The sequence below is a fragment of the Diaporthe batatas genome (genome assembly GCF_019321695.1).
Source record: "Diaporthe batatas strain CRI 302-4 chromosome Unknown Contig00002, whole genome shotgun sequence".
Lineage (NCBI taxonomy): Eukaryota > Fungi > Ascomycota > Sordariomycetes > Diaporthales > Diaporthaceae > Diaporthe > Diaporthe batatas.
Window position 1 is genome coordinate 562131 of NW_025408549.1, and position 27661 is coordinate 589791.

General features: G+C 38.6%; 3 protein-coding genes across 3 annotated transcripts; 1 reads left to right on the forward strand and 2 right to left on the reverse strand.

Moving 5' to 3' along the window:
• Window positions 1-1060: 1060 nt before the first annotated feature.
• Window positions 1061-5647, reverse strand: KVR01_001860 (uncharacterized protein). Its single transcript, XM_044786287.1, has 3 exons — window positions 3861-5647; window positions 3677-3767; window positions 1061-3606 (listed from the first exon to the last, which is right to left on the reverse strand). The coding sequence occupies exon 1, from the start codon at window positions 5497-5499 to the stop codon at window positions 4069-4071; it is 1431 nt and encodes a 476-aa protein (XP_044649815.1). The 5' UTR covers window positions 5500-5647; the 3' UTR covers window positions 1061-3606; window positions 3677-3767; window positions 3861-4068.
• Window positions 5648-5729: 82 nt separating this feature from the next.
• On the reverse strand, window positions 5730-8654 carry KVR01_001776 (uncharacterized protein). The gene has a single exon (XM_044794118.1). The coding sequence runs from the start codon at window positions 7187-7189 to the stop codon at window positions 6503-6505; it is 687 nt and encodes a 228-aa protein (XP_044649731.1). The 5' UTR covers window positions 7190-8654; the 3' UTR covers window positions 5730-6502.
• A 15983-nt stretch (window positions 8655-24637) lies between these two features.
• On the forward strand, window positions 24638-27652 carry KVR01_001781 (uncharacterized protein). The gene is made up of 4 exons (XM_044787323.1): window positions 24638-25096; window positions 25169-25860; window positions 25941-27259; window positions 27331-27652. The coding sequence occupies exons 1-4, from the start codon at window positions 24911-24913 to the stop codon at window positions 27540-27542; spliced, it is 2409 nt and encodes an 802-aa protein (XP_044649736.1). The 5' UTR covers window positions 24638-24910; the 3' UTR covers window positions 27543-27652.
• The last annotated feature ends 9 nt before the right edge of the window (window positions 27653-27661 follow it).

A 27661-nucleotide genomic window follows, 5' to 3' on the forward strand; every position in this document is an offset into this window, starting at 1 on the left:
AGAGTCTCGTTCTGCGACAGAGCACTATTCTCGGCTTGCGACCTTAAGAGACAAAAAAAGCACTTCTGGGAGCGGGCCTGGGGGTGAAAGTCGCCAGGTTGCGGGTCCATTTGCTGCCATTTTCAGCAAAAGTCTAGCCTGGTCTGCAACATGCAGACAATATCGACAAGTTCCGTGGTTCTCGAGACATGAGAATGCCCAGCGCGCGACCTCGTAGGCTGCAGACCGGGGTGTGAGGAACTGCGGCTGGAAGGCCGTCGTTTGCGAGAGAAGGAAAAAAAAACTCCCGAAGGTTCTGCGACTTGGGCAATTTCCCGACCATCCAGACAGCCAAATTCCCATGAGTGAACCAATGCGAGATGATGGACAACCACCTTGACGGGACTCGCCTACACGTACGAGGGCTTGCGATAGGATGACACAGATAGACGAGCGTCTGTCGATCATGGTTGATATCAGTCGAAATTATGACCCCGATTCAGCCCTACATAACACAGGGAATGTCGGTGCATTCGGAGGCACTGGATGCAGCGTGCGTAATCGGCGCAAATTTGAGGCGCGAGTGAGGCGCCTGGGAGCTGAGAGACGGCGGCCGAACTGAGATTGAACAATTCTCCAGAAGCAGACGAGCTGCGAATCATCGCTTGGTGGTCAGGAAGAGACGACTGGTTCTTGTGAACAGATTAAGTAATCTCCTGCGCGTTGATTATCTTGGCTGACAGCACCGCACGCCGGCCGTTGCGGTGTTGGCGGAATCCACCGCCCCGGTAGGCTCCTGAGAAGAAAGTATCTAGAGCTTCATGTGACGCTATATCCACAGAAAGCTTAGCACCCTGCGGTGTGCTAGAAACAACGCAACCGTAGGAGCATGCTGAGATTGGAAGGGGGGGGGGGGCGCCCCATTCGCACGACAAGGGTAGCTGCGTCACTGACAACACTACGATGTGTGGCTTGCCGCGTGCAACGTTGTGCACCTTCAGAAGATCGCTCGTTTTCCTGGGAACCACCAACATTTCTGCCAGTCGAACTCCAGACCGCCTCGATTCAGTGCACGACGTAGACGGCCAACCAGGGGCTGACCAGCCATTGGTGTCACGCAGCTGGCTTATACTGCCACTCGAGGACCTCTTGCTGCCTACACTCTCCTGTGTGGGGTCCGCCCCATCGCAAGTAGATGTCCGCTCCCGTCTGCTGGTTTTTTCCTCCCTATGAGACCAGCGGCGAGCCGGTAGATGACTTGCAGGTGACGCCCGGGCTGTCGACGCTTTCATCACCTCAACTGATGGTGTTGCAGCTCAGAGACCTGTTGACAAAGGGCAAGCGTTGCCAGGGCAAGGTACCTCAGCAGGTATCTCATGCAGCAGGAGAACTCACTGCGGTGGAGCTCTTGGTAAACCCATAGGCCCTCGCCTCAGGTAGCTCGCTCACCGTGCAACGCATGGCAGTGAATTAGTGATTCCGTCGAATAACCGTAATACAGGTTTGGTGTCACTCGAACGAGGTTATGATGCGATGTATGCAGACATCTGGGCCTGAGAGGTCTCCTCAAGCTAGGTGCACTGAGAGATCTTTGGAGATGGATTTGGAATAGCTGCCCGTCTTGAGAGGCATCATCAGCCTGGCACTTATTTCCACGTTGTCCGTCGGACCCGGCCCTCTGCAACATGGCTTGAAGCTGTCTCTTGCCAAAATAGTCTTGTCAAGGCCTTGTGGGCAGCCTCAATACACCAGGCAAAGTGCCCCGGGTCTCTGCATAAATGTTGTGCAAGTACACGGTACACATCAACCATGGAAGAGATAAAACCTCCGTGTGTGTGTGCGTGTGTGTGTCAAAACCAAGCAGGTTGGGCAGCGTTAATAGATGTGTAGACTTCGAGGACTGTTCTCGCCTGCAGTGATTCGTGACGCATATTAAGGACAAAGGCCCAACTCTAGGCCCCAAGTGGCATCATAGGTACTTGTGTTTCTCCAGTCGACCTCTGAGCTGGCCATCAACGGGCGAAGTCGCGTACACGTTAGGCGGCCCGTACAAGGCTGCAGTGCAGCCTGCCCGATGAAATGACAGATCACCACGGCAGTTGGCTGGGCATCGCAGGGCGAATGCAACCCTCCTTCATTCGGAGAGCCGCCAGCAGATCAAGGAGCGGCGGCCACTGAGCTCCAGCCCACTCAATTCTCGAAGCAGATCTTCGGTTGGCAAATCTGCAGCGGCCCATGGCTGAGAAGCTGTCAGTTGGTGGTGGAAGAGATGGGCGTCAGCTGGTGACCCCCACGCTGGTCACCGAGGAAGGAGGCGCAAGCTCAGAGACCGGTTGTTTCCTCCCAATGGTGTTGGTAAAAAGCTGCCATGCGAGTGGCAGACGACCTAATGATGGCTTATACGACACAGCTCGTGCGACCACGCTGGCGCAGTCCAACCTGCCCACATCTAGGTCGAGTGGGCTGGTACGTATGTCTCATGATGAATTTGGCGACAGCTGCATGTTGCAAGATCAACCAGTCAGGGAGGGAAAAAGCCCCAATTCAAGGGGTACAAACGCGCTGGATGCTGTATAGACCATCACAATGATGAGTGGCGTCCGGCAATCTGGCCCAGAACTGCTCAATTGCCCCGAGGATCCGAGAGATCCACCGTAGATTTGAGGCTGCCCCGTCATGCTTTCAGGGATGAGAGTAATTGTACCAAAACCTGCGAAATGTTTGCGACAGAGCGTCGCAAGATGCGAGCCACGCAGGGGCCACACTCAATTCTCCTGGGGTGTCGGGGGCCATTGTCTCACAGATGGCATGACATCCCATGAGGAAACAAACACACTGGTCGCTGGTGGTAAGGCCGTCACTGGCGGATCGATTTTCTTCACATCTGGGGGACCCGACGATGTGCTCCTTCTGAGACATGCAGCTACACGTGTAGCAGCAGGATTTAGCGACCACAATTCAGATTCCGCAGTCGAGTGAGACTGCCAGCCTCATGACTGAGAGTCGTGAGGCTATTGAGCGCCCCGTCGCACCAGGCTTGTTACCTGGACGCCTCTGGCGTTGTAGAAGTTGAAGCTGGCCATCAGCTCAATGAAGCAGAGCTCTTGGTGGAGATGGTCAGGGTGCCACATGGCAACCACGGAAATTCCAGATGGCTTGACCGGGAGAATGGCACACGCTAAAGATCCCTGGATCGCCTTTAATAAATGCTGACCTCAGCCAGCAATTGTAGTTTCGGAAGTCCTTCACTCCTGTGCCCTAGATGAGGACTCGGCCAAGGACTTTTGGCACGCCGCTGCTTTCATCAGCTATGCGGTGTTTAGAACAAGGCCATCGAGGAGCTGCTATCTTAGACCGTCTCGTAAGCATTGTGGGCTGCTGGAAGCCCAGTAATACCTTTCAGATAGCATACGACCGAATCCACAAGTGTCTCACTCCTGTGTTCTGCCGGTCTCTGATACGAGGTGCTTGTCCACACGACTGACACGCAAAGCTCAAACCTGATGCAGCTGCTCTACGCGCGCCTAGAATGCTATGCCGGACGTGGATCCCGTGCATTAAATGCTCTCTCAAAGAACTGAGAAAATTTCCCGTCACAACTCAATCCCACGTCCCATGGCGGATGTGCTTCACAGAGGGATAGGGATCAAAACTCTGCACATGATTGCACATCCATAGAGGGGAGAGCTGAACTCACAAGGTATGGTTTATTTTCAAGAGCCATTCTCCTGTATTCCATGTGAGGTTTGGTGCCTAAGGCTTCCTGGGATTCTGTCAGGTTTCTAGGCCTTTGTGCGTGTGAGTGAGTGTACTTCGGGAAGGAAGATCAACCCCATCAAGAAGTAGGGAAGGGTCAAGGAGAATATAAAATGCTTTCGTACCACCGGATTCAAGCGGAAGTTGTGTATTGTACTAATTCAGGAGCTTGATGCTTCCATTGGCTCAAGGGCATGAGGCCTGGTTGAATTGACTCGTCACGACAGGTGATAAGTGTGCGGACAAAGCTGCATTTTGCTCGAGACATTGTCAGGCCATGCTAGACAATTGGGTATCATGATCGGGAGCTCTCTTCTGCCGGTTCTCGCCTCTTTACCGTCTTCTGTAATCGCCATAAGCCCTCCCACGGTCTCGTTCACGATAGTCCCTCCGGTCACGGTCTCGGTGCCTCTTTGAGTCGTGATGGCGCTCGCCACGCGGGCTCGAGCTCCGGTCGTGCCTCCTGTAGTCCCTATCTTGCTCCCGGCGGTGAGGCGGAGGGGAACGGCTGTCGTGACGGTGGCGATCGCGACCGTCTGGCCGTGTACGATCATGCTCCTCCGCCGCCGACGCCTTGCCTTCCCCAGGGCTGTCCACGAGCATCTGGTAGCGGTCCCCGCGCTCTGGCGTGTCGTCCTCGTCCCGGTACTTCTTCCACTTCTCGAGTTCCTTGACGCCGCCCCAGCCGCCTCTGTTACCACCCGCTGCGTGCTTTCGCCTCTTCTGGTTGGTCTCGTCGCGCCACGTCGCGCTCAGGCGGCTCACACTCTGCGAGAAGTCGACGTGGATCCTCCGATCGTCAATCAGGACGCCCTGCATCTTGAAGTACGCCGTCTCGCATGCACCCTTGTCCTCAAACTCGATAAAGGCGTACTGGAGGCTGTCGCCGGTCTTGCGGTCGCGGATGACCTCGCAGGATAGGATCTTCCCGAACCGGCTGAAGATGAGCTCGAGGTCCGAGTCGACCGTGACTGGGTTCAGCTTGCACACGAAGAGGACGTTTTCGGGCGGCTTCACCTCGGCGAAAGGTAGATCGCCCATCATCTCGAGGGTGAGAGCTTGGGCGCGCGCTTCCCTCTCACGTCGGGCTTTCTCTGCTTCTGCCGCCGCCTCCTCATCGTCCTCCTCCCCCAGCTTCTCGGCCTCGGCCTCGGCAATGCGCACGGTGGCCATTTGAGCTTTGCTAGGCAGGGGCGAGCTGCTTGGCTCGCGCAGGCCAGCGGGATCTGGGTAGGGATCGTCGAGCACGACAGTATGTTTGATTCGAATGTCAACAAGTGGGTGGCCCTTGTCGTCGATGATGGCCTCGTTGATCTTTTCAAGAACATCGAAGCCCTCCACGACCTTTCCAAATATTGCGGCCTTCCCATCGAGGTAGTCCGTCTCGTCGCCCAGCGTTATGATGAACTGACTCCCTGCCAGCCTATTCTCCCCGCCGTCGGCGGCATTTGGTGCCGTGGCCATGCTGACGGTTCCACGCTCGAGGTGTTTCAACTTGGGGTGGAACAGGGCGGGAAACGTTCGTTCAGCCGGGTCGGGGGACAATAGCCCCCAGATGGACGAGCCGCCATCGGACTGTGTGGATAGAGGACCGAGGGGGTCGCCGGTCTGGAAGGAGAAGTTCTTCTGGACGGAGTGGACTGGTGCAAAGTTGTAGTACTTGACCTTACACAGCTTCAGGAAGTTCTCGCAGAGCTTCGGCGCGTAGTCGACCAGCAGGTCGATCACAATGTCGCCAGCGCTCGTTTCGAGAAGGACGGACATGCCGTTCTGGCTCCGGTTGAAAAGGCGACGTGTGGATGCTCACTATGTGCTGGTGGTTACTGGTTCGTGGAATTCTTCTTGGGACGCGGGGTGACAGGGTGGTGAGCTTGAGCTCAAGCCGTGTTGCCCCCGACAGAGGGACAATGGGTGGCCCGAGCGTCACGGTGGTTGAGTGGCTCTTGGCCGAGTGCACTAATAAACACGGAGGCCGTTTCCCAAACAAGTCTCTGAATCAATCGTACACCCATGCAAGTACAGCATCAGCACGGCGCATTACATGTAGTGTCGACAGCAAAAATACAATCATTACTATTACCCCCCTGATTGAAGACTTTCCCAATCACCTATAGGATAGCCTGCTATAGGATAACAAACTCCTATGAGATACACGGTCTGGTGCTAACCTGAGTACTTTAATCTTCCGGGTTGCCCAGTACCCTCGGTCCCTGTGGGTGTGAATCTCCGATCTCTCCCAGACGGAGGCCACTTGAGCGTCCAATGAAATGACTGCACAACCAACGAGCCTTATTACAATGCATGCTACTCCTGGTTTGAGCTTTCTCTGAAACTCTAGACGCCATCAATTTCCAAGCAATTTTGTATAATCTCGCCAAGAACTGGGAGCGATATTAACGAGGAGCAGAGCACACCTCCAAGCACCCTGGTAACGCTAGATTGGTTCTATTTCCGTGCCTCCCAAGGAGCGCCTGAGAAACGATTTTGTTTTGGTCCCTCCCGAAGCCCACCAACCCTTTTCTTGGAAACCCACAATATGCACCAAACAAACAATGCATGACCGCTCTTTGTGCGTCAATGCCAATGAGGGGTATCAGAAGCGATGTCTCTCGCGGCTCCACATGCTCATGTGAAATCCCATTTTCCAGTGAACGCCATACGCAAAGATGGAATGAACCATGATCCCGTCCCAAAAAGAAGAAGAAAAAAGGAGTGGTACCGCCGTACTGCCCCACGCCCAAGGCGTAACGTGGGTCGCTCTCGGCCGTCACTCGATGGGGCAGCTCCTCCTCCTGCGGCCGCCGCGCAGCTCCTGCTCTGTCTCCATGAGCCTCGTCATGCAGAAGCTACGGAAGGCCTGGTCGGACCGCACGGTCTCGCAGTTGAGCAGCTCCGTCAGGGCCCGCTTGATACCCTCGTTGACCGAGAGCAGCTTGGCTTCCTCGGACGCGATCTGGGCCAGGGTGGCGGGGTCAGAGGACATTTCCAGCTCGGCAGAGATCAAGCGTGCTCCGGCACGTCGGTGGAAGCGCGGGCGCGGCATGTCGTACTGCGGCATGCTCGCCCTCCTGGCGGCCGAGTCAGTGCGCACATGGCAGGATGGGCGGGTGGGGCCAAGGGTGGGTGATGTCGTCGAGTTTGTGGGTGTCGAAGACGACGGGGTGGAGATTTGATCCAGGTGCTGGCGGATGGACTCGTGCTCGTCCTGCAGCAGCATGTACCGGCGCAGGGTCAGCTCGCGGTTGTGCTGAGGCAGGCTGTCGGCGGGCAGGTCTAGGCGAGTATCTGGAGCATGCGACATGATGGCGTTGGGGGTTGACTTGGATGGTTTGTGAGACTTGAGATTGGCCTGAAGGCTGGGGTGAGGCTTGTGTGGGTTGCTCTGCGCAGCGGCGGGCGTCAATGCTCGAAGGTTGATCGTATATGATCTGTGGTGTGCTTTTGATGTTGTCATCGGGGCTGGCCGTCGTTGTTCTTCGACCTCGGCCGGCTGTCTCTCTGGGGGGGGGGACGGGGTCGGGAGCAAGACGTCAAGGCGAGCAGTAGTGCGTCGGGTATGTGTGGGCTGTAGGGGCAGGTTGGGATATGATATGCCAGGGGAGGAGCGTTGGGAGGATGGGCCAGAAAGCAATCCAAGGAGGGTGGTGGAGGCGAGCCGTGGTCTTTATCAGAGAAACAGGTGCGGCGGCAATGGTGCAAGAGCTCCTCGGGCAAGCGACAAGGAAGTGGAAGTGGTGCGGTAGAATGTAATTTCCTGAACAAGACTAGGCCAGGCGCAGGCCGTAATCTGCCGCTGGCGGCCCCAGGCTGGTGGATCGGTCTGGACTTGGGATTCCTGACCTTGTGGAGGGCAAGACCCAACGGCTCCACACCAGGAATGCGAGTGTGGGATCCTCAGAGACTCGATTTGCACAGCACGAGCTGGCCTGCACAATCCCCAATATATTGAGGCGTCGACTGCATGGCGGCCGCGCTGTGGCGAGTTTGTGCGTCTTTTGTCGCCGATGCGACGCACGTCCAGGGCCAAGGTCGCAGTACTGCGTGCTCGTTACGGAGTACGAAGTACGAATGTGCTCCAGGCCAGGCAGCTCTCCTGCAGCAGGACGGATTCCCGCTCGAGCAACGTGGGGCCAGCCGGAGCTCCCCTGCAAGCGGTGTAGCTGCTACGGAGTAGCTACAGGGCACGATACCGGCTTGAATGCCGGCGTGGCTCTTGCAGGAGCCGGTGAAGGGGTCCTGCCTCGTGGCCGTGGCTGGCAGGCTGGCAGGCTGGCAGGGCGCGCAGTAGCCTTTGCAGATGCTAGCGCCGGCGGCCCAGCTAGCTGTCAGGAACGTGCGGGAAGCAGCCTGTCTATGCGAGACGTGACTCGTGTGTGTGGTGTTTTGTGGACGGCGGCTAACGCTGTGTCCGAAGCCAAGGTCGACGGCGGCCAGAGAGCAGATGAGAATGCGCTGGGGGGACAAGAAACAAGACAGCTATTAACTTATAATTGCACCATGTCGGCTGTGGCCAAGGCGGCGTGCCTGCGAGAGTGTCGTGATTGTGAGGAGACGCTGCTGCACCGGTTGGGCACGGGGCACTTGGAGGTGGCAGGGTTGTGCACGGCCAACTTCAGGTCAAAGTCGGGAGCGGCCGCTGGTTGGGAGATTTTGACAGCTGGGCATGCGCAGCACATGCGCATCTAGTACACAGTAGTGTCAGTACTACCTCTAGTAGGTACCTACCTACCTACCTAGGTAGGTTAGAGGTAGGTAGTATGTGCATGTGCATGTGCTTTGGCTCTGGCATTGGCATTGGCATTGGCATTTATCTGCGTTCGCGCGAGCCAGCTGAGATCGGTCGCCCGTGTGTGTGTGTGTGTGTGTGTGTGTGTGTGTGTTTTTTCTCGGAGCAGGGCATGAATAAAGACCAGTTGGCATGGGAATCAATCAAAGACATTGCCCCTCCCCCTTTCCAGGTTGTGACGTCGCCATCGCTGGGCGTCTTGAATAATTATTATGGGGGCCTGGGACCTGGGGACCTGGTGGGGGGGGGGACAGGGCAGAAGACCCATTCCGGAGCTTCGTTGCCGTGCCCGAACCCGTGCCCGTGCCCGTGCCCGTATCGAAGTGCGCCTAACATCTGTCTACCCACCTGCCTACCTCAACGTCCACGCGGCTGTCAGAACTGATAGGTCTAATGAGCTGGCTGGCAGCCCTCTGCGATGTGACTGTGCGCCGAGGCTGATGAGAGATGAGAGGCCGTTTCGTCTGGGGCCACACTCGGCCAACAAACCTAGGTAAGAACGACGTCAATCGTCGTCATCTTGCAAGGCCTGGAGACAAAGCCCAGGCCTCCCGACTGACCGTCAATCATCCTTCACCTTCACCCGCCTAGATCGAGATCAACCACGGTCCATGTCTCGGCCTGTTCCTGCATACTCGTGTACTCGTGTGGTCATACCAAGGGCATACATACCACCACACCACCTTTCCTGCCAGCCCGACAGCCCGAACAACCAACCCAAAACATCCAATCCCTTTCTGGCCCGACAGCAGGAAGTATTCCTCGACCAAATCATCGACTAATCATCGGCTTTCTCTCCTCCATGATCTGCGCAGGGCCCCTGTCCGGCACCAGAGACGTCGAGCTCATGTGCGCAAGCCACCGCCACAACTCGTGCACAAATCGAACGGCTAACGGTAAATCCTCCTCGTCATAATATACATCATGAGGATGAGGCACTGCGCGTCTCTACGCTACCGCTTGCCCCCCCCCCTCTCTCGGGCCGATCGCATACATAAAATAAAACATTTCTTTATTTAAATATAGATCTCTCCTATTTACATATTATAACTTAAGTATTAAAGTAGACTATTAAGTACTTAAATAACCTTACTAACTAAATAAATAAAAATATTTAATATTTATTAATTATTTTCCTTTTATAATTTAAGTATTATTTATTATTTTAATTTTAATATAAAATTAAAAATAAATAATAAATATTTTAAAAAAAGTTATTTTTAAATTTATTTAATTAAATTTCTTATATAAAACTTTTTATAATATTAATATATTTAATATAAAAATATAAGAATATAAGAATATAAGTATATAAGAATATAAGAATATAAGAATATAAGAATATAAGAATATAAGAATATAAGAATATAAGAATATAAAATATAAAAATATAAAATATAAAATATAAAATATAAAATATAAAATATAAAATATAAAATATAAAAATATAAAATATAAAATATAAAATATAAAATATAAAAATATAAAATATAAAATATAAAAATATAAAAATATAAAAATATAAAAATATAAAATATAAAATATAAAAATATAAAATATAAAAATATAAAATATAAAAATATAAAAATATAAAAATATAAAATATAAAAATATAAGAATATAAAATATAAAATATAAAATATAAAATATAAAATATAAAATATATAAAATATAAAATATAAAATATAAAATATAAAAATATAAAAATATAAAAATATAAAATATAAAATATAAAATATAAAATATAAAAATATAAAAATATAAAAATATAAAATATATATAAATTATTTATATTTTTTAATTTTATTATTAAATTAAAAATAAATAATTAAGGTTTTAAAGAATAAAATATAATATATCTTTTAAAGATTAACTTAATTAAATTTATTATATAAAACTTTTATAATAACTTTATAATCTATTATATTTATAATACTATTTATTATTAAAAAATACCTTTTTATATTAGTATATTAAGTTATATATAGGAATAGAGGTAATCATAACTAGTAGATAGTTTAGGTTATATAACTCTAGTTAGTAGACTATAATAAGGGACTTATAGCTAGCCCTTTAAGCCTAGCTTCCTCCCTTTTATATAATTTAACTTAACTAACTAAACTACTCTTTATATATATATATATAATAACTTATATTAATACTAATTAATAGTTACTTTAAGTAATTATAGATAATAAGATATAAAAAGATAGTTAATTACTTTAAAGTAGTTAAATTCTTTATAAGTTTTTATTATAATATAATTATATTAATACTTTAATAATAATAATATAACTAAGTATAATAAAGTCCTTATATTTATTTATTATAAAGTTATTAATTTAATAAAGAAATAGTTAAATATATATTAATAGAGTTTTAAACCTCTTTTATTATTTTATATACTCTATTATACTTTAAGGAATTATAAATATCTTTAAAGACTTAAGATTTACTTATAAACTTTCTTTTATTATTAAGCCTTATTTATACTTTTAATAAGTACTTTATAAAATAAGTTAATATTTTTAAAGACTTAAAATCTATCTATTTAATTTTTATTAATAACTTTATCTATATTTAAAGTAATATTTTAATTAGAAAGTATAACTTATATAGTTTATAAGTTATTTTATTAGTTAGTTAGTCTTTAATAAATAAGTAAATACTAAATATTAGGTTTAACTTTATTTAATCCTCTTTTTTATTTATTTATTAAACTTTATTATAATAGAAAGTTAGAATATATTATATTTACCTTTATATTATTAAATAGAATATAGTTATATTTTATTAATATAATTATAATAATAATTCTTTCTTTTATATTTTTTTACTCTCTCCTTTCTTTATATTTACTATACCTTTAATAATACTATTATTATTAAATCCTTTTATTTAAGGATAGATAGATTAATAATTAAAATATTATTATTATTAATATATAATTAAAATTAATTTTAATATTTATTAAAAGATAGATTCTTTATTTTAATTATAATTATATTAAGAGTATTTTTATTAGTTTAATATAAAGTAAAAGAAGCCTTTAAAGTTAAATTAGATTATTTTTTAGTATTATTTTAATTTATAATTTTAGGTTATAAATTTATTAAAGACTTAATATTTATTTAAGATTTATTATTTTTAATTTAATTATTATATTATAGTAATCTTTAAGGTAGTATTTAATATATAATTATTTAATTTTTAATTAATATTTTAAATATCCTTAATTATTATATATAGTTTATTAAATATATAAATACCTTATTATATTTTTTTTTTTTTATATTATTATTTATTTTTTATTTTTAATTATATAAAATATTAGTATAAATTGTTATTAAAATAGTATTATTATATAATATTATTAAAGATAGAATATATATTATTTAAATAATAATTAAATTATATAATTCTATTTTATAAAGAGTTTTACCTTTATTAAATATAAGTATTATATATTTAAATATATAAATCTTTTTATATATAAAGGTATATATATAGTTGAGTAATAAGGATATTTTTATAGAATTTAGAAGACTTTAATAAATAAAATAAAAGTATTTTATAATAATAAATAAAGATATAATTAAAGAGTTTAAGTAAGTTCTTTAGTTTAAATATATTTTTATTAAAAATTAAAGTAGATTATACTATCTATACTTATTTAAGATTCTTATAATAAAAGTTTTTAAAAAGTTTAAGAACTATCTATTTTTAGAATAATAGGTAAGGTTTTATATAAAATAAAATTCTTTATAGTTTATTAAAAAGGATATTATAAAGAATTCTATTATATTATTTAATTAAAAAAATTAAATATTAAAAAAGATAATATTAAAGTAAAACTATTTATTTTACTTTTTTAATTTTATTATTATTAAGCTTTTTAATTACCTTTTAAAATTATAAAATAGAGTATTAAGAAGAATTTATAGAATATTAATTCCTTTTAAAGAACTTAGCTATTAAAAAAGTATTTTATATTTTTCTTTTAAAATATTAAATAAATAAATTAATAATTAATTTATTAAAAACTTTTATAAGATATATAAAAATAAAGACTTATATAGTAGAGATTTATATAATATACTTAATAATAAAATAAAAATCTTTTATTATTTATATAAATATAAATATTATATTAATTTAATTTAAGTTAATATTCTTTATATATTAAAGGAAAGGGTTAAAATATTTTATATATAATATATAAATATTAATAATTCTTTTAAGTTATCTATTTAAAGTTAAAGATTTAATTTAATAATTAAATAAATTATTAAGATTATTATATAAATTAAATTATTTTTATATTTATTAAACTATAATAAAAAACTTTAATAAGGATTAATTATAAATTTTATAATTATTAATTAATAAACTTTTATTTATTATTAAGTATTTAAATATAAAGTTAAGGAGATTAATTTATATAAGATAATATACTATAAATAGTTAAAGGTATATTAAAATTTATTATAACCCTATATAAACTACCTAAATTAGTTAAAAGCTATATTTTAGTTTATATATCTTTATTTAAATATATAAATATTAATAGTTAATAGGGTAGTATACTTTTAAATAGATAAAGTATAGAATTATAACTATAATAATAAAGATTAGTTCTTTCTTAATTATTATTACTATAAAGTATAATAATTATAATAATAGTTTAAATTATTTATATAGTAACTTTTATAATAAAGTAACTTCTATAAAAGTTCTAATATATAATTAAATAACTTTAATAATAGATTTTTAATTATAATAGATTTAATAATTATAATAATAATTATAATAACTATCTATCTAAATATAGTAATTAATTTAATAAAAGAAACTTTTATTAAAAGTATTACTTTATATATAATTAAAAGGTTATTAATTAATAAAATATACTCTAAAAGAATAATAATATACTTATAATTAATACTTTAATATTTAAATAAATAAAAATAAAGAATTTATAAATTTAAATTATATAGTATTTATTATTAATATAGAAGGCCTATAATTTAATAATAATAAAAAATAAGAAAGATAATTCTTTAATTAATTTATAAAATAATAAATATAAGTAATATTTTAAAGTATAAACTTTAATTATAAAATATTATATTTTAATAAATTGCCTTTTTTACTTTATTAATTTATTTTCTAATAAAAGATTTAATATTAATATTTTTTCTATAAATATTTATATTTAATAATAGATATTTATATAAATATTTTTAAAGAATTATTTTAAATATTAAAATTATAAAGTTTTTATTAGTAATTATAACTAATTTTATACTATAAAGGATTAATTTATTTATAACTTTTAATATATTTTATAAAAGTAAGATAATAATTAAATTTAATAATAAATTTTATTTTATATTAATAGAAGTTATAACTATTAAAATATTAATTAATAATATAGTATTTTATATTATAAAATATTTATTTCTTTCTTATTTTATATATAAGATATAATTACTTTATATATTTTTCTTTAAAATATTATAAATAAGGTTATCTATACTTTATAAGGATAATTAGAATAAATATTTCTTATTATATAAAAATAGGATATTTATAGTTTTAATAAAAGCTAGATTAAATAAACTTTAAATATTCTTTATAAAGATTAAACTTTAATAGCTTTATAAATAGTTTAAATACTTTTTATTAATTAACTTTTATATTTATTTTTAATATTAAATACTTTATTAAAACTTTTATTTTAAAAACTATTTTTAAGTTTTATTATTATTATTAATTTTATAACTTAATATTAAAAAATTTAAATTTAATTTATAGAATAATTATAACTTTAATTATAAAATAATAATTAATATAATATATTTTTTTATACTTTTATTTTATATATTATTAATTTAATAACTTTCTTTTAAGTTAGATATTTCCTTACTTTTTATTTATAAAGGATATATAGAAGGCTTTATAGTTAATATAGATTAATATATATTTAGGATTATTAGATTATTTAGTTTATAATATTAGAATTAACTTTATTTTAATAGAGTTTAAAAGTACTATTTAAATAATAGGAATTATTTATAAATAGGTATTTATTAAAGCCTATTAGTTAATTAGTAAGATAGAATAATATTATAGTTCCTTTTAATATATATTTAAGATACTTTATATAGAGCTTAGTTTAACCTTTAATAAGGAAGTTATTCTATAAATAGTATTTAAAGTTATTAATAATATTATAAAATTTAATAGATTTATATTTATATTTTTATATTTAGAGTATACCTTTAAATTAATTAAGATTTACTATTAATTTTTTATATTTATAAAAATAGCTATTATTTAAAAGGTAATAAAGATATTATATTTTATAAATATAGAATATTAAATAAATAATACTTTAAATATTTAAAATAGTTTAAATATATCTAATATTTTATTTATTCTATTTTAAAGTAATATTTATATTTAAAGGAGAAGAATAGTTAATAAAGCCTATATAAGTTAATTATAGTTAATAAATATAATATAATATTAGACTTTTAATAAATTAATAATATTTTAATTTATATAAGTTTAAAAGTATTTTTATAATATTATAAATAATAATAAGGATTTTAAATAATAACTTTTAATATAATTATTAATAAATTAAAAGCTAATAAAATATACTAATTAAAACTATATTATATTTATAAATACTTTATATAAAAGTATATAAAATAGAAGATATTATTATTATTTTAACTATAATAATAAGAATAATTATATAAATTAAAAATAAATTAAAGGTAATATTTTATATTCTTATAAAAGCTTTAATAAGCTTTATAATAAAAAAGAAAAAACTATATATTTATTTTAAAACTTTAATAAGATAGTATAATTAATATATTAGGTAATCTTTTAAGAAATTAAATATACTAAAATCTTAAATTTAATTAAAGTTAGTATTTTTATTTTTAAGCTATATAATAAAAAGAAATATAATAGAATATATATCTTTAATATTTATATTATATATAAAATTAAAGGTAAGAATATTAAGCTATATAAAAGTTTTAAGTTATTCTTTAAAAGTATAAAAATAAAAAAAGGTATTTTTATATAATTATTAATAATATAAAGGGTTAGTTAATACTTTCTATTAGTATTTATAGTTATATTAATCTACTTTTAAAATAATAGTTATACTTTAAAATATTATTTAAGTATATTTATAGTTTAGGTTTAAGTTAAAAGAATTATTTTAATATAATTATTAAAGGAGATTTAATATAAGTATCCTTTAAGTATTATTATAAGAATTATTAGGCTTTTTATAGTATTATAGAATTTAGGGTTTACTAATTTACTATATATTAAGGATATTATATTAAAAATTTTAATATAGAAACTTTTATATATAATTTATATTTATTAATTATTAAATTAAAGTATAAAAGGATAACTTTAGTATTATAGTAATATAGGTGGATAATATCTTAAGTTTAAATACTTTTAAGTTTATAGAGTTTTTAATAAAGAAAATTAAAAGAGCCTTTAAGTATAAATTAAGATAAATATTAATATTTAATATTTTTTAATTTTTATAAATTATATATTATTAAAAAAATGATAATATTTATATATATTAAAAGAGTTAAAATGTTAAGTTAAAGCTAATTAATATTAAGGTATTAAATTATATATAAAAGTATATAAAATAGTGTACTTAAAGGGTATATTTAGTTTTTATTTATTAGTTAAAGGTAATATTTAACTTTTATAATAGTATAGTTATAAAATTTATTTAAAAAACTATACTAAGTTAAATAAATACTTATAATAGTAAATTAATAACTTAAATTATAAACTTTAATTTATATTAATAGATATTATTAAAACTAAATTTATAATCTTTATAAATAAATTGTTTATTAATAATATAGATTTTAGCTTATAAATTAGTTTTATAATTATACTTTTATTAAAAATAAAATAAAGATAATACTTATTAAAATATAATAGGTAATATTATTTATTAGTTTTTATTAAATATAAAAGAGTTATTTAAAATATATTAGTATTTAAAATTTATAATATAGTTAACGGTTTTAATATAAATATTATACTTTTATTATATTTAGAAAATTATAAATTATTTAAAACTATTATAGGTTTTTATAATTATTTATATAAATTTATTCTCTCTTTATAAGTGCCTTATTAAACTTAATATAATTAAAAGAAGTAATTAATAATTAATATAATAATACTTTATTAATTATATAAATAAAAAGATTAATAAAATTTATTAAATTAATAGTAAAATAATTTAATAAATATAATAATAAAGGTAATATTAAATAAAATATTAAAAACTTATTTTTAATAATAAATTATAACTTTAAGTTTAGAATTATATTAATTAAAAGGTATTAAATTTTATTAAATTTTAAATATTAATAGTATTTAATATATAAAGGTATTTATTTTAATAAAATTAATAGTTATTAGAATTTATAAATAGAATATTAAAGATAATTAAATTTATAAGTTAAAAGTAGAAAATAATAACTAAAAAAGTTAATAAAAAATAAAGGTATAGGGCTATAATAAAATAAATTAATAAAAGTTTAAATTTATATTTTATAAATTATTTATATTTAATAATTAATAAACTATATAATAAATTTATAATTAATTTTAAATTCTTTTAAAAATAAACTTTATAGTTAATATTTAAACTAATAGTTTATATTAGTAGGATTAAAAGTATATATATTATTTATTATTATATAGGTATTTAAGTTATTAGTTTATATATAATAAGTATTTTTAGTTAAATTTTATAGTTATAATATTTATATTATTAATTTATTTAAAAGTATTATATTATAATATAATTAATAATAATAATATAATAATAATATAATAACTATATAATAATATTATAATAAACTTTTATTTTAAAAATTATAAATAATTAAGTTTTTATTTTTATTAAATAATTTATAATATTAAAGTTAGGGTTATAAAAGTTTATAAAGGTTTATAAAAGTTTAGATTTTTATTTATTTATATTATTTTATAAATAGTAGAAATATAAACTTATATATATATTTAAAAGTAGTTACTTATATATTTAAATTTAGGATTTAAAGTAAGTAATTTTATTAAAATTAGAAAATTTATATATATAAAATAGTATATTTATTTTAACTCTTTAAAGTAATAATTAGGATTAAAATATATAGATTAGGTTTCTTTAATAATGGTAATAGTATTTTATATATATTTTTATTTAGTAGTATTTTAATAAAAGGAGTTATATTATTATTATAAATTAAGAAAAAATAAGAGTTTAAGTTTAACTTAACTTAAAGAATTTAAAAAATTAGATTTTTAAAATAGTTATTTAACTATTTAATAAAAGATTATTAATATAGGAATAAAGGTAATTATAATTAATAGATAGTTTAAATTATATAATTTTAGTTGGTAGACTATAATGAGGAATTTATAGTTAGCCCTTTAGATTTAGCTTTTTCCTTTTATATAATTTAATTTAATTAACTAAACTATTCTTTATATATATATATATAATAATTTATATTAATATTATACTTAATTTATTTAAGTTAATATAATTAATATATTTATTAGTTTATTAAAGGTTAAAGTTATTATAAACTATAAGCTATTTAGTTTTAATATTATTAAGTACTATATATAATATTACTATATAATTTAGGCCTTTTAAATATAAGTTAGTTAAAATAGATAAAGATAAAAGTTACTATTCCCCTAAGGGTTCTAGCTCTACTTAAGTAAACACTTATTAAGTAAAACCACTTAAAAGTAGTTGCTTAACCTACTACACCAACCCACTAAACTAAGAGATAACCTTTAAATAGGGTAACTATACTCTATTATCTAGGTTTATAGTTCTAATAACTCTATAAAAAAATAATTATTAATAATTAAATTTATAACTATATAAAGGTAGACTTTTATTTTAAAGAGAAGTTATTAATATTTAAAATAGTTAATATATTTTTAAAGAAACTAAAGGATTATAAGTTTAATTTAAAGGAAATTAAAATCTATAAAAATCTTAAACTTAAACTTTAAGGCTCCTCTTTAAATTTAACTCCTTTAAAGAAATAAATATTAAAAAAACTTAAAAAAAAGCTTAAATAAAATTAAAGACTAAATAAAGTTATAATAATATAATATAATTAAATAAAAACTAGTTATAAAATTATAATTATAAATCTTTTAACTTTATATTTAAAAGAGATAAAAATATATATATATATTTTTAATATAAAGTTAAAAATCTTATAATTATAATTTTTAATTAACTTTTATTTAAATATTTTATTATATTATAATTTAATTTAACTTTATTTAATTTCTTTTAAAAATAAAATTAAAAGTTTAAATTTTTAAATTTAAAATTAAAATTTTATATATTTTAATTTACTTAAAATTAAATTTATAATTTTAAACTTTTTAAAATATATTAATTATTTTAAATAATAATATTTTTTAAAATAATAATAATTTATTTTAAATAATTACTTTTTATTTTATAATATAATAAATTAAGTAATTACTTTTAAATAATTTTACTTATAAAGTTAATAAATAATTATTTATTTAAATAATATTAAAACTTATATATATTTTTAAAGAAATAATAGTTTTATTTTAATTTATTTTAATTAATTTAAAAGTTTAAATTATATAATAAATTTTAATATTTTTATATAATATTTATTAATATTAAATTAACTTATAATTTTTAATAAATTTAACTTTTATAAATTAATTTATATTATAATTAATAATATTTATTTAAATTAATTAAGTATAATTTAATATATTTATATAAAAATATATTTTAATAATAAATAATATTATAAAAGGTTTTATATAATAAATTTAATTAAATTAATTTTAAAAAATCTTTTATATTTTATTTTATTTAAATTTTAATTATTTACTTTTAATTTAATAATAAAATTAAAAATAATATAAATTAATTATAAATTTATATTATTATAAATATAAATTATTATTAATATATCTTTTAAATAATATTATAATAATATTATATATTATATAGTACTTACTCTTCTATTATCTAACTATTAAGTTTTAAACCTATATTTACTTTAGGTGTTATATTATATCTAGCGTGTTGGTATCTAGGTAGCGACCTCGAGATGGCGGAGCGCATCTACGGACGCTGGAGCTTCGCCAACTTCTAGAGCCTTGTGATCGGTCATGACAGGCTCGAGCTCGACAAATCGGCCGTGGCCGAATTCTCGACCCGTTTGTTCAAGAGCTCTATAGCCTTGATGAGGGGGTTTCTATTACCATTGATGGAGACGAGACTGCCTTAAAGCTGACCGTGAGTTTTCGAGGTGCTCGATCTTCACAGCGTCGAATCTATCTGTAAAACTCTTCCGGAATATAGAACTTCTCGGGATCATCTAACGGACCGCTCTCGAACTCCCGGCACCACAAATTCTCATCACCGCTCAGCCTGCGATCGGACGTAATGGCCAATCCGCATGCCGCCAATTCTGCTACTTTCCTCTCCCGCGAGATGACTGACTTGGCACATGAGCCCCCAGACTCTGCGGTATTGGCGCAGGGCTGAGAATTGTTGTTGAGACGTTGTAGACTGTTCTGGGACAGGTTTGCGGTACGAAGCAGCAACCATGCGGCCAAGGCTTTGGCGGAGTCTGGAACCAAACCAGCAATAGCCGGACGGCTCAGTGAACTGCTGATTGGATACAAGCCCACATGCTTCGCGTAAGTGCGTACGGCTGGTATGACATCTTCTTTGACAGAACGCTCCCGGCTATCGAGATACTTGAACGTAGAATCGAGATAGAGGGCTTGGTTCACGAGACTGTCCTTGTCTATGGCGGCCTCAAACATCAACCGCGACTTCACGACAGCGTGAATATTTGTGTAGCCGAATTATTGGAGTTTCAATAGCAGATAGGTACTATCAAAGCCGCCACTGAATATGTTGACGAAAGGGTCGCCTTTCTTGCTAAACTCCGAAATCTGCTCAAAGCTCTCGGTGATGATGTTTTTGTGTAGAAAAGGGGGTAATGATGCCTCCATTTCTCCATGGTCCTGTGGAGATATAGCATCGAGACGAGACATATCCTGAAGCAGAACTTTCCTCTTTCCATTGAAGGCGGGATCCTCTTGACAAAAGCTGTCCGATTCCTTGCACACGTTGGTAAAGGATAGCACCGACGCCGGCCCCCGCGGTTTAAGGTTCAGGGCCAGTTTGTCGTCCACAATTCCGAAAGCTGTAACGGCAGGGCTGCATTCGAAGATGTTTTTGAGATTAAGTCGATCGCTATATAAATTGTTGAACTCGATGTCGCTGATACGAGTACGCTTGTGTTTGTAAAAGGGTGGCTGAGCTCTTCAAGCGCGGCAGCACAGGATTCATGCGAGTCGGGTCGAGCAGCAAGAACCACGAATTTGCTAGCCTTTATAAGCTTTTTCAAGCCCAATACAACTGGACATGGAACTGCGTTTTGAGTACCATTGCCATCAGATGGCAAATCGCTGCCGTCCGTCAAGCCGTGTTGGGGACCACCGACGTCAACTGGTGCTCCGGCAACGCCCAAGCAGTGGCTTCCATGCCGCAATCTGTCGGTCTTGATCCGTTAAAATCACGTCCAAATCATATTTGGGATCGGAGAACATATCATCATCTTGCATTGCTCTGGTTCATTAGATGTAGAAAATCAAGATTTTGCATAGGCTGACATCAAGACTTGTTCACGGAATTAACAAGAAGCTTAAATGTATACAGTGATCAGGTCCGCTATAATTGGCTACGGCTCGGACAATAATTGCTCGGACCTGCTGAATGGAAAGGCGCATTTCCAAGTACTTTCCAGGTTGTAGTGGCACACCGAACCATGGATTTTCTGTTTGAATCCAGCAGGCAAGATCCACAGGGGCCTTTTCGGCTGGTTTTTCGATGATAGCACGGTAACTTTTAGGGATCGGGTAGTACAGCGGTTATGGTTGGCCAAACAGGGGTGACAGACATTCTGCTCGATAGCATTTGTAGATATTCAGCGGGATAGTACTCGTGCTCCGAGAGGGGTTCGTCTTCTGAAGCATTTCGGCAAATTCGGAGTTCCTTGGCCTGCACAGCAGTTATTATTAAATCAGGAAGAATTATCGTCACGCTGACGCTATCTCAGGATAGCAAACTGCTGATAGTGATCCTCGTTTCTAACTGAAAATTTCGGAAGCTTTAACTGATCATTTGTCTGTCTGACCAAGCGGATGGAGTTTGATAGAGCCCTGTTCGGTCACCACGGAAAGTTATGGCAGCTTTTCTTTCCATACTTGCAAGCGGGAGGAAGTTAAGTCCGGCCGAAGGTGAACAAGGAACCAGCTGACGTCTGCTTCGTGATGGGTTGCTAAGCTTACACAATCAGTGCGACTATAGCCCTTTAAAATCATCCAAACGAACAACCACGAGCATAATGCAACCTTGAAACTCTCACAACAGCTGTGGACTATCGCAAACGTAAGCGTACCCTCGGCAGAAGGCCACCAAGTTCCGGCTGGGAAATTTGACCTCACTGGCAATGGTGATATTACGAAGATGGGACATTCCATCCACCGGCTACTTGAGCAGACGGCGGCAAGACAGTCGCGCAAGACTGTCCTCGTATTCGGTAGCACTGAGCTGACCATCGGGGAGCTGAACGCACGCGCCAATCGATTTTCTGGGGCCCTGGCGAGACGACAAATTGGACGCGGTGATCTGGCCGGGGTAGTTCTAGAAGGCCCTGACTATTTGGTTGTGGTGTTATATGGCGACCATTCCCCCGGAACGTATACAGCAAGTGCTGCATGATGCAGAGCTGAAGCTGGTTGTTCCAAGTCCCAGCACACTGATGAAAACGCTGTCAGCCTCGCGAGGCACATACTTGTGTCTCGACGGAGTCGAGCAGGACTCAAACGCAGACAGCAGCAATCTTGAAGGATCAATCAGCCAACGGGCAGACCAGACATGGGGCATGCAGGTCATCCATGGAGCAGTGAGCAACTTTCTGTCATCAACCTTGAATGAAGCAGGAGCCTGGGTGCACCGAGTCGGGCCGGCTATTGGCTGTCAGTGCTGCTTCATTTGATACCGCAGTCCTATCTGGCGGGCCAAGACTTGAAGCTAGCTCGCCGCCGCCTGCTTCTAGGGCGCCTTCTCCCTCTGTTCTACCTCGACGCTGGGTCAGTTCGGAAGAGCCTCGAATCCTTCGAGGATCCTTCGAGCACAAGCCCCGCCCTTGTGATGCATTTGCAGAACAACCTTAAATCCCATCCGCCACACGCCACACGAACCTTGAGTACTGCTCACAGCACTCGGTACTGCCAATGATCCTCCCGCTTCAGGTGTCACGTGAGGTCAGCGCCAGACGTCGACCCAGCAGGTGCCCAGTTCAGGATCACTGATGGACACAACTCATCCTCATCACCGCTACATTCCTCCCCGGTGGTGACCGGTTTGCTTGGAAAGGGCCACGAGCGCATGCCCTAACAAGTGCCCAGGTGTGTTTGCACTGCACGTGTGGCAAGCTTGAAGTCTTCTTTTCCAACCGCCACATTGGGAAGGTCGGAATGACCGGCGCGAACGGTTCACGACCAAGTGAGAGCACACGACGCCGTCGTTATTGGGGTGCGAGTCATTGGCCCCCCGGCTGGAATCAATCTCGGTCGGGTCCCTGGATCTGGGAACAGCCCGGAGCTATCACTGCGATGGTTCAGCCCTGTTATGTGTTCGTCTGCAGCTCACCGGAGCCGTCAGAAGCCTCAACGGTGTGAGCTGGGATGGCCTGGGCGTGCGCGGGGCAAGAGAGGACGAGCTAAGCCTTCTGGAGCTCATAGCGTCGATCGGGCTCGCGTTCCCCCAGTGCTCCCTCGTACCACCAAGGAGGGCGAAAAGGATCCTGTCCACTTGGCCTTCACCTGCGGCTCAAAGAGGCCAAGCCAAGGACAAGGCGGGCAAGACTGAAGCTGAAGCTTGTCTCTTGCCCCAAGCAAATGCTTGGGTTGCTTGTTCTTGAAAGCGAGCGCGTTGGGCGAACCGGGAGTCGCGTGGCTTCACTTGGCACGGCTTGGCTCTGGAGACGAGGGGGCCGTCCCTCTTGGCTCGATGACACCCCATCAATTGCGAATTAATGCACTTGAAGGCCACTTGGAAGGATCAGCTGTGAAAGATTGAATTACACAAGCACAGTCTTATCTTGCCGGCCGTCGACAGATCTCAAGTCGAGCATCTGGGTGGTGTGTGTGTGACCAAGAACGTTGACTAAAGAGCCTGACAGTGTATCCAGTATACTCCGTGCTCGGGGCCTTGGTTTGAACCCTCGTACCTCGGGATCGTTCGAGCGTCCCGTCGAACGCTACCGCCAGGACAGACCCTCGACAGCCGCCAGGCATAATCCCGCGTCAAAAGTTCAACAGCGCCAAAAGCGTGCATCAGCCCTAGCCGTGCTAGACAAAGTTTATAAATGAGCACACGGATTCGGGCCAGAGAAGACCATCCAGAGAGATTGCTGGTGTTCACGGCTGACACGGGTGGGCAGTACAAAATCGTATCCCTGTGGGCACGCTTGACCATCTGGGGTAGGGGGCCACACAGGTTACAACCGAGGCATCATTGATGGGCCGATTGCTACACATCTTGACATCGTGTTGTCGAGCCTGAGTATTAGCCGCTGTCCCGGTCAAGGGCCGATCGCCACCCTACTACATAGTAGACCTTCCTATATGGGAAAGTTCCAGGTTGGAAATTCGCCTAGATGGCCTGGATCGCCTCGTCCAACAGCAACCAGTCTTAGACTTCAGCTCGGTGCCTTGGGTGCCTTCTCCAATTCCAGTCCCCCGTCGCTCCGTACGAAACCGGCCAGGTCGACCTGGGTAACCGGCCGCCCGCGTGGAGCCACCAATGGCGCCGCTGCATTGCAATTGTTGTAATTAAGCTCGGAGTCAAGCGTCGAACGCTAAGATTGACTGCCCTCACGCACGGGTTCCGCACCCGCACCCCCTGCAGAGGGGCTTGAGGGGGCAAAAGGACCCTACTATCGAAAGGCAGTGAGCAGTCTCACGTTGCATTGGGGTCTCAGTCAGTGGTGAGTGAGCGAGCAGACAGTGGCAGATATATCATGCCGCCACACTCTGCTCCATCCCCACCCGCTGCCACGCGCCCCAGATGGTTTACTCCTTCCCTTCATCCCTCCAGCACGGTTGTGCCCAGGCAGTCAGCCAGGTCTGATCAACTTCAAGTGTTCAGCCCCAACCACACACCGACACACCAAACCCGTCAAACACAACATTCCACCCACCATGGGCTTCTCCTTCCGTGGAAAGGCCTCGGATGCACCCGTGTCCGAGGGCGTTTCCACCGGACAGGATGTCTCCCCAGAAGACCAGCCCATCGACATCAACCCTGAGGCTGATCTCAAGAAGTTTAAGAAGCTTCACAAGTGGGATCCTTTCATGGAAGTTGAAAAGCTTGACGCTGCTGACCAGGTGTGTAACACAAGCGAGGGGAGGGGTTCACAGAAGCGAACACGCATCTTCTAACATGCCGGCCACGATTAGGTACTGCGCACCGGAGATTTGGAGAAAGAGGCTGCGGTCGAGGCCTCGCTACTGGTTGAGGACTCGCCGTACGCCGAGGTCAGGGCCTCGGTGAAGCCATTTGATGACCCCGAGACGCCCGTCAACACCATTCGCGCCTGGACTATCGGTCTCATCACCTGTACTGTTGTCACTGCCTGCAACGTCCTACTGAACATGCGCCGTGCGCCCGTCACCATATCACCCGTTGTCGTGCAGCTGATCGCCTACCCCATGGGCAAAGGCTGGCACGCGAGCATGCCCAACTGGAAGTTCCGTCTCTTCGGCCAGCACCTTGAATTCAATCCCGAGGCTCCCTTCAACATGAAGGAGCACACTGTCATTGTTATCATGACCGCTGCTGGCTCGGCCCTCTCATACGCCCTCGATATCCTGCTCGCCCAGGAGATCTTCTACAAGCAGCATTTCGGCTGGGGCTTCCAGATCTTGCTCATCCTGTCGACACAAGCTATGGGCTTCGGCCTCGCTGGTGTCATGAGGAGGTTTTTGGTCTGGCCTTCTGCCATGGTCTGGCCCGCGACCCTCATCTTCACCACTGTCATGAACACCCTTCATGACCACAGGCCTTCAGATCCCTCGCAGGCTAATGGCTGGAGAATTGGTCGTTACAAGTTCTTCCTCATTGTGGCGTTTGGAACTTTCTGCTATGAATGGTACGATCGGCCCCCATGTTCAGATGTGAGACCCCGATCATGATGGTTTCGTGATGGCTGACTTTGTCTCTGCGCTGCAGGATCCCGCAGGTAATGGCTACATTCCTTCAAGTCTTTACGTTTGCGACGTGGATCGCACCGAATAATGTACTGGTCAATCAACTCCTCGGTGGTCAGACTGGCGTGGGGTTGATCCCGCTCTCGTTTGATTGGAACATCATCACCGGCTTCTTGCTGTCGCCCTTGCAAACTCCCGCTTTCGCCATCTTCAACGTCGGCATTGGTATCCTCCTGATGATGCTGGGCTCGATCGGACTGGCCTATGCCGGCCCTGACTTTTACAAGTACTTACCCATCAGTGCGAACGGAAACTTTGATCACTTTGGCGCGCCGTACAACACGAGCAGGATCCTTAACCCAGACTTCACATTCAACCAGACGAAGTACGAGGAGTACTCCCCCCTTATGCTTGGGCCTGCATTCTCGTTGACCTACGGAATGTCCTTCGCCGCTTTGGCCTCGACCGTCGTTCACGTCGGTCTCTTTTACGGAAAGGACATCTGGTCTCGCACCCGATCTGCCTCGCACGAGGAAGCAGATGTCCACCTGAAGATGATGAGGAAGTATCGCGAGGCACCTGAGTGGTGGTTTGCCAGCGTCTTCCTCGTCTCTTTCGCGTTCGGCATGATCGCTTCCCAGGTGTGGGAGACTCACCTCGCCTGGTGGGCTTACATCATCTGTGTCCTGATCGGCGTCGTGCTCATCCTTCCCGTCGGCATTATACAAGCCATCACAAACAGCCAAACGGGCCTGAACGTCATCACCGAGCTGATCATAGGGTACATGCAGCCAGGCAGACCCGTGGCCATGATGCTGTTCAAGAGTTGGGGCTACATGATGGCCTACAACGGCTTGACGTACGTCTCTGACATGAAGATTGGCCATTATATGAAGATCCCGCCGCGCACCATGTTCTACGCTCAGTTCTTCGCTGTGGTGTGGCTTAGCATTGTGCAAATTGCCACTTACAACTTCCTCCGAGGCAACATCGAAGGAGTCTGTACATCCGATCAGAAGCAAGGCATCACATGTCCCAATGCGAAGACCTTCTTCAATGCCTCAGTCATCTGGGGTGTCGTCGGCCCAAAGAGGATGTTCAGCTCGGGGGCTCTTTACAGTTGGACCAACTATTTCTGGTTGATTGGAGCAGCCCTGCCTGTGATCCAATATTTCGTGGCTCGTCGATTCCCGCGTGGCATCTTGCGATACCTGTTCTTCCCGTCCATCTTCGGTGCCGCCGGACAGATCCCGCCGGCCACTTGCTGGTACCTGGGACAATGGGTTATCGTGGGGCTCATCTTCAACTATTTTATTCGGAGAGCCTATTTTGGCTGGTGGAGTAAGTTTTTCCCTGCCTTCAATGCAAAAAAGCGTAGAGGAAACTGTGGCTGACTGACATGTCGACGATAGCCCGATACAACTATGTCCTGTCCGGTGCTCTCGATATTGGCACGGCGCTATGCATCGTTGTCTCTGCGCTGGCCCTTGGGCTCAGCGGCGCGTCATTCCCCGACTGGTGGGGTAACACTGTGTGGCAAAACAACCTTGATGCGGAAGGCACTGCAGTAACGAAGACGGTCGCCGACGATGGATCATTCTTCGGTCCAACCACCTGGCACTAGATGTGCCAAACTCAAGAGACCATGTCTGATGTGTTCTAGACGAGGAAGTGGACATTGTTGGTTCAGTTAGATACGAAGTCTACCGCCTCCCATGTGTATATCAATGATGCGACACGTTA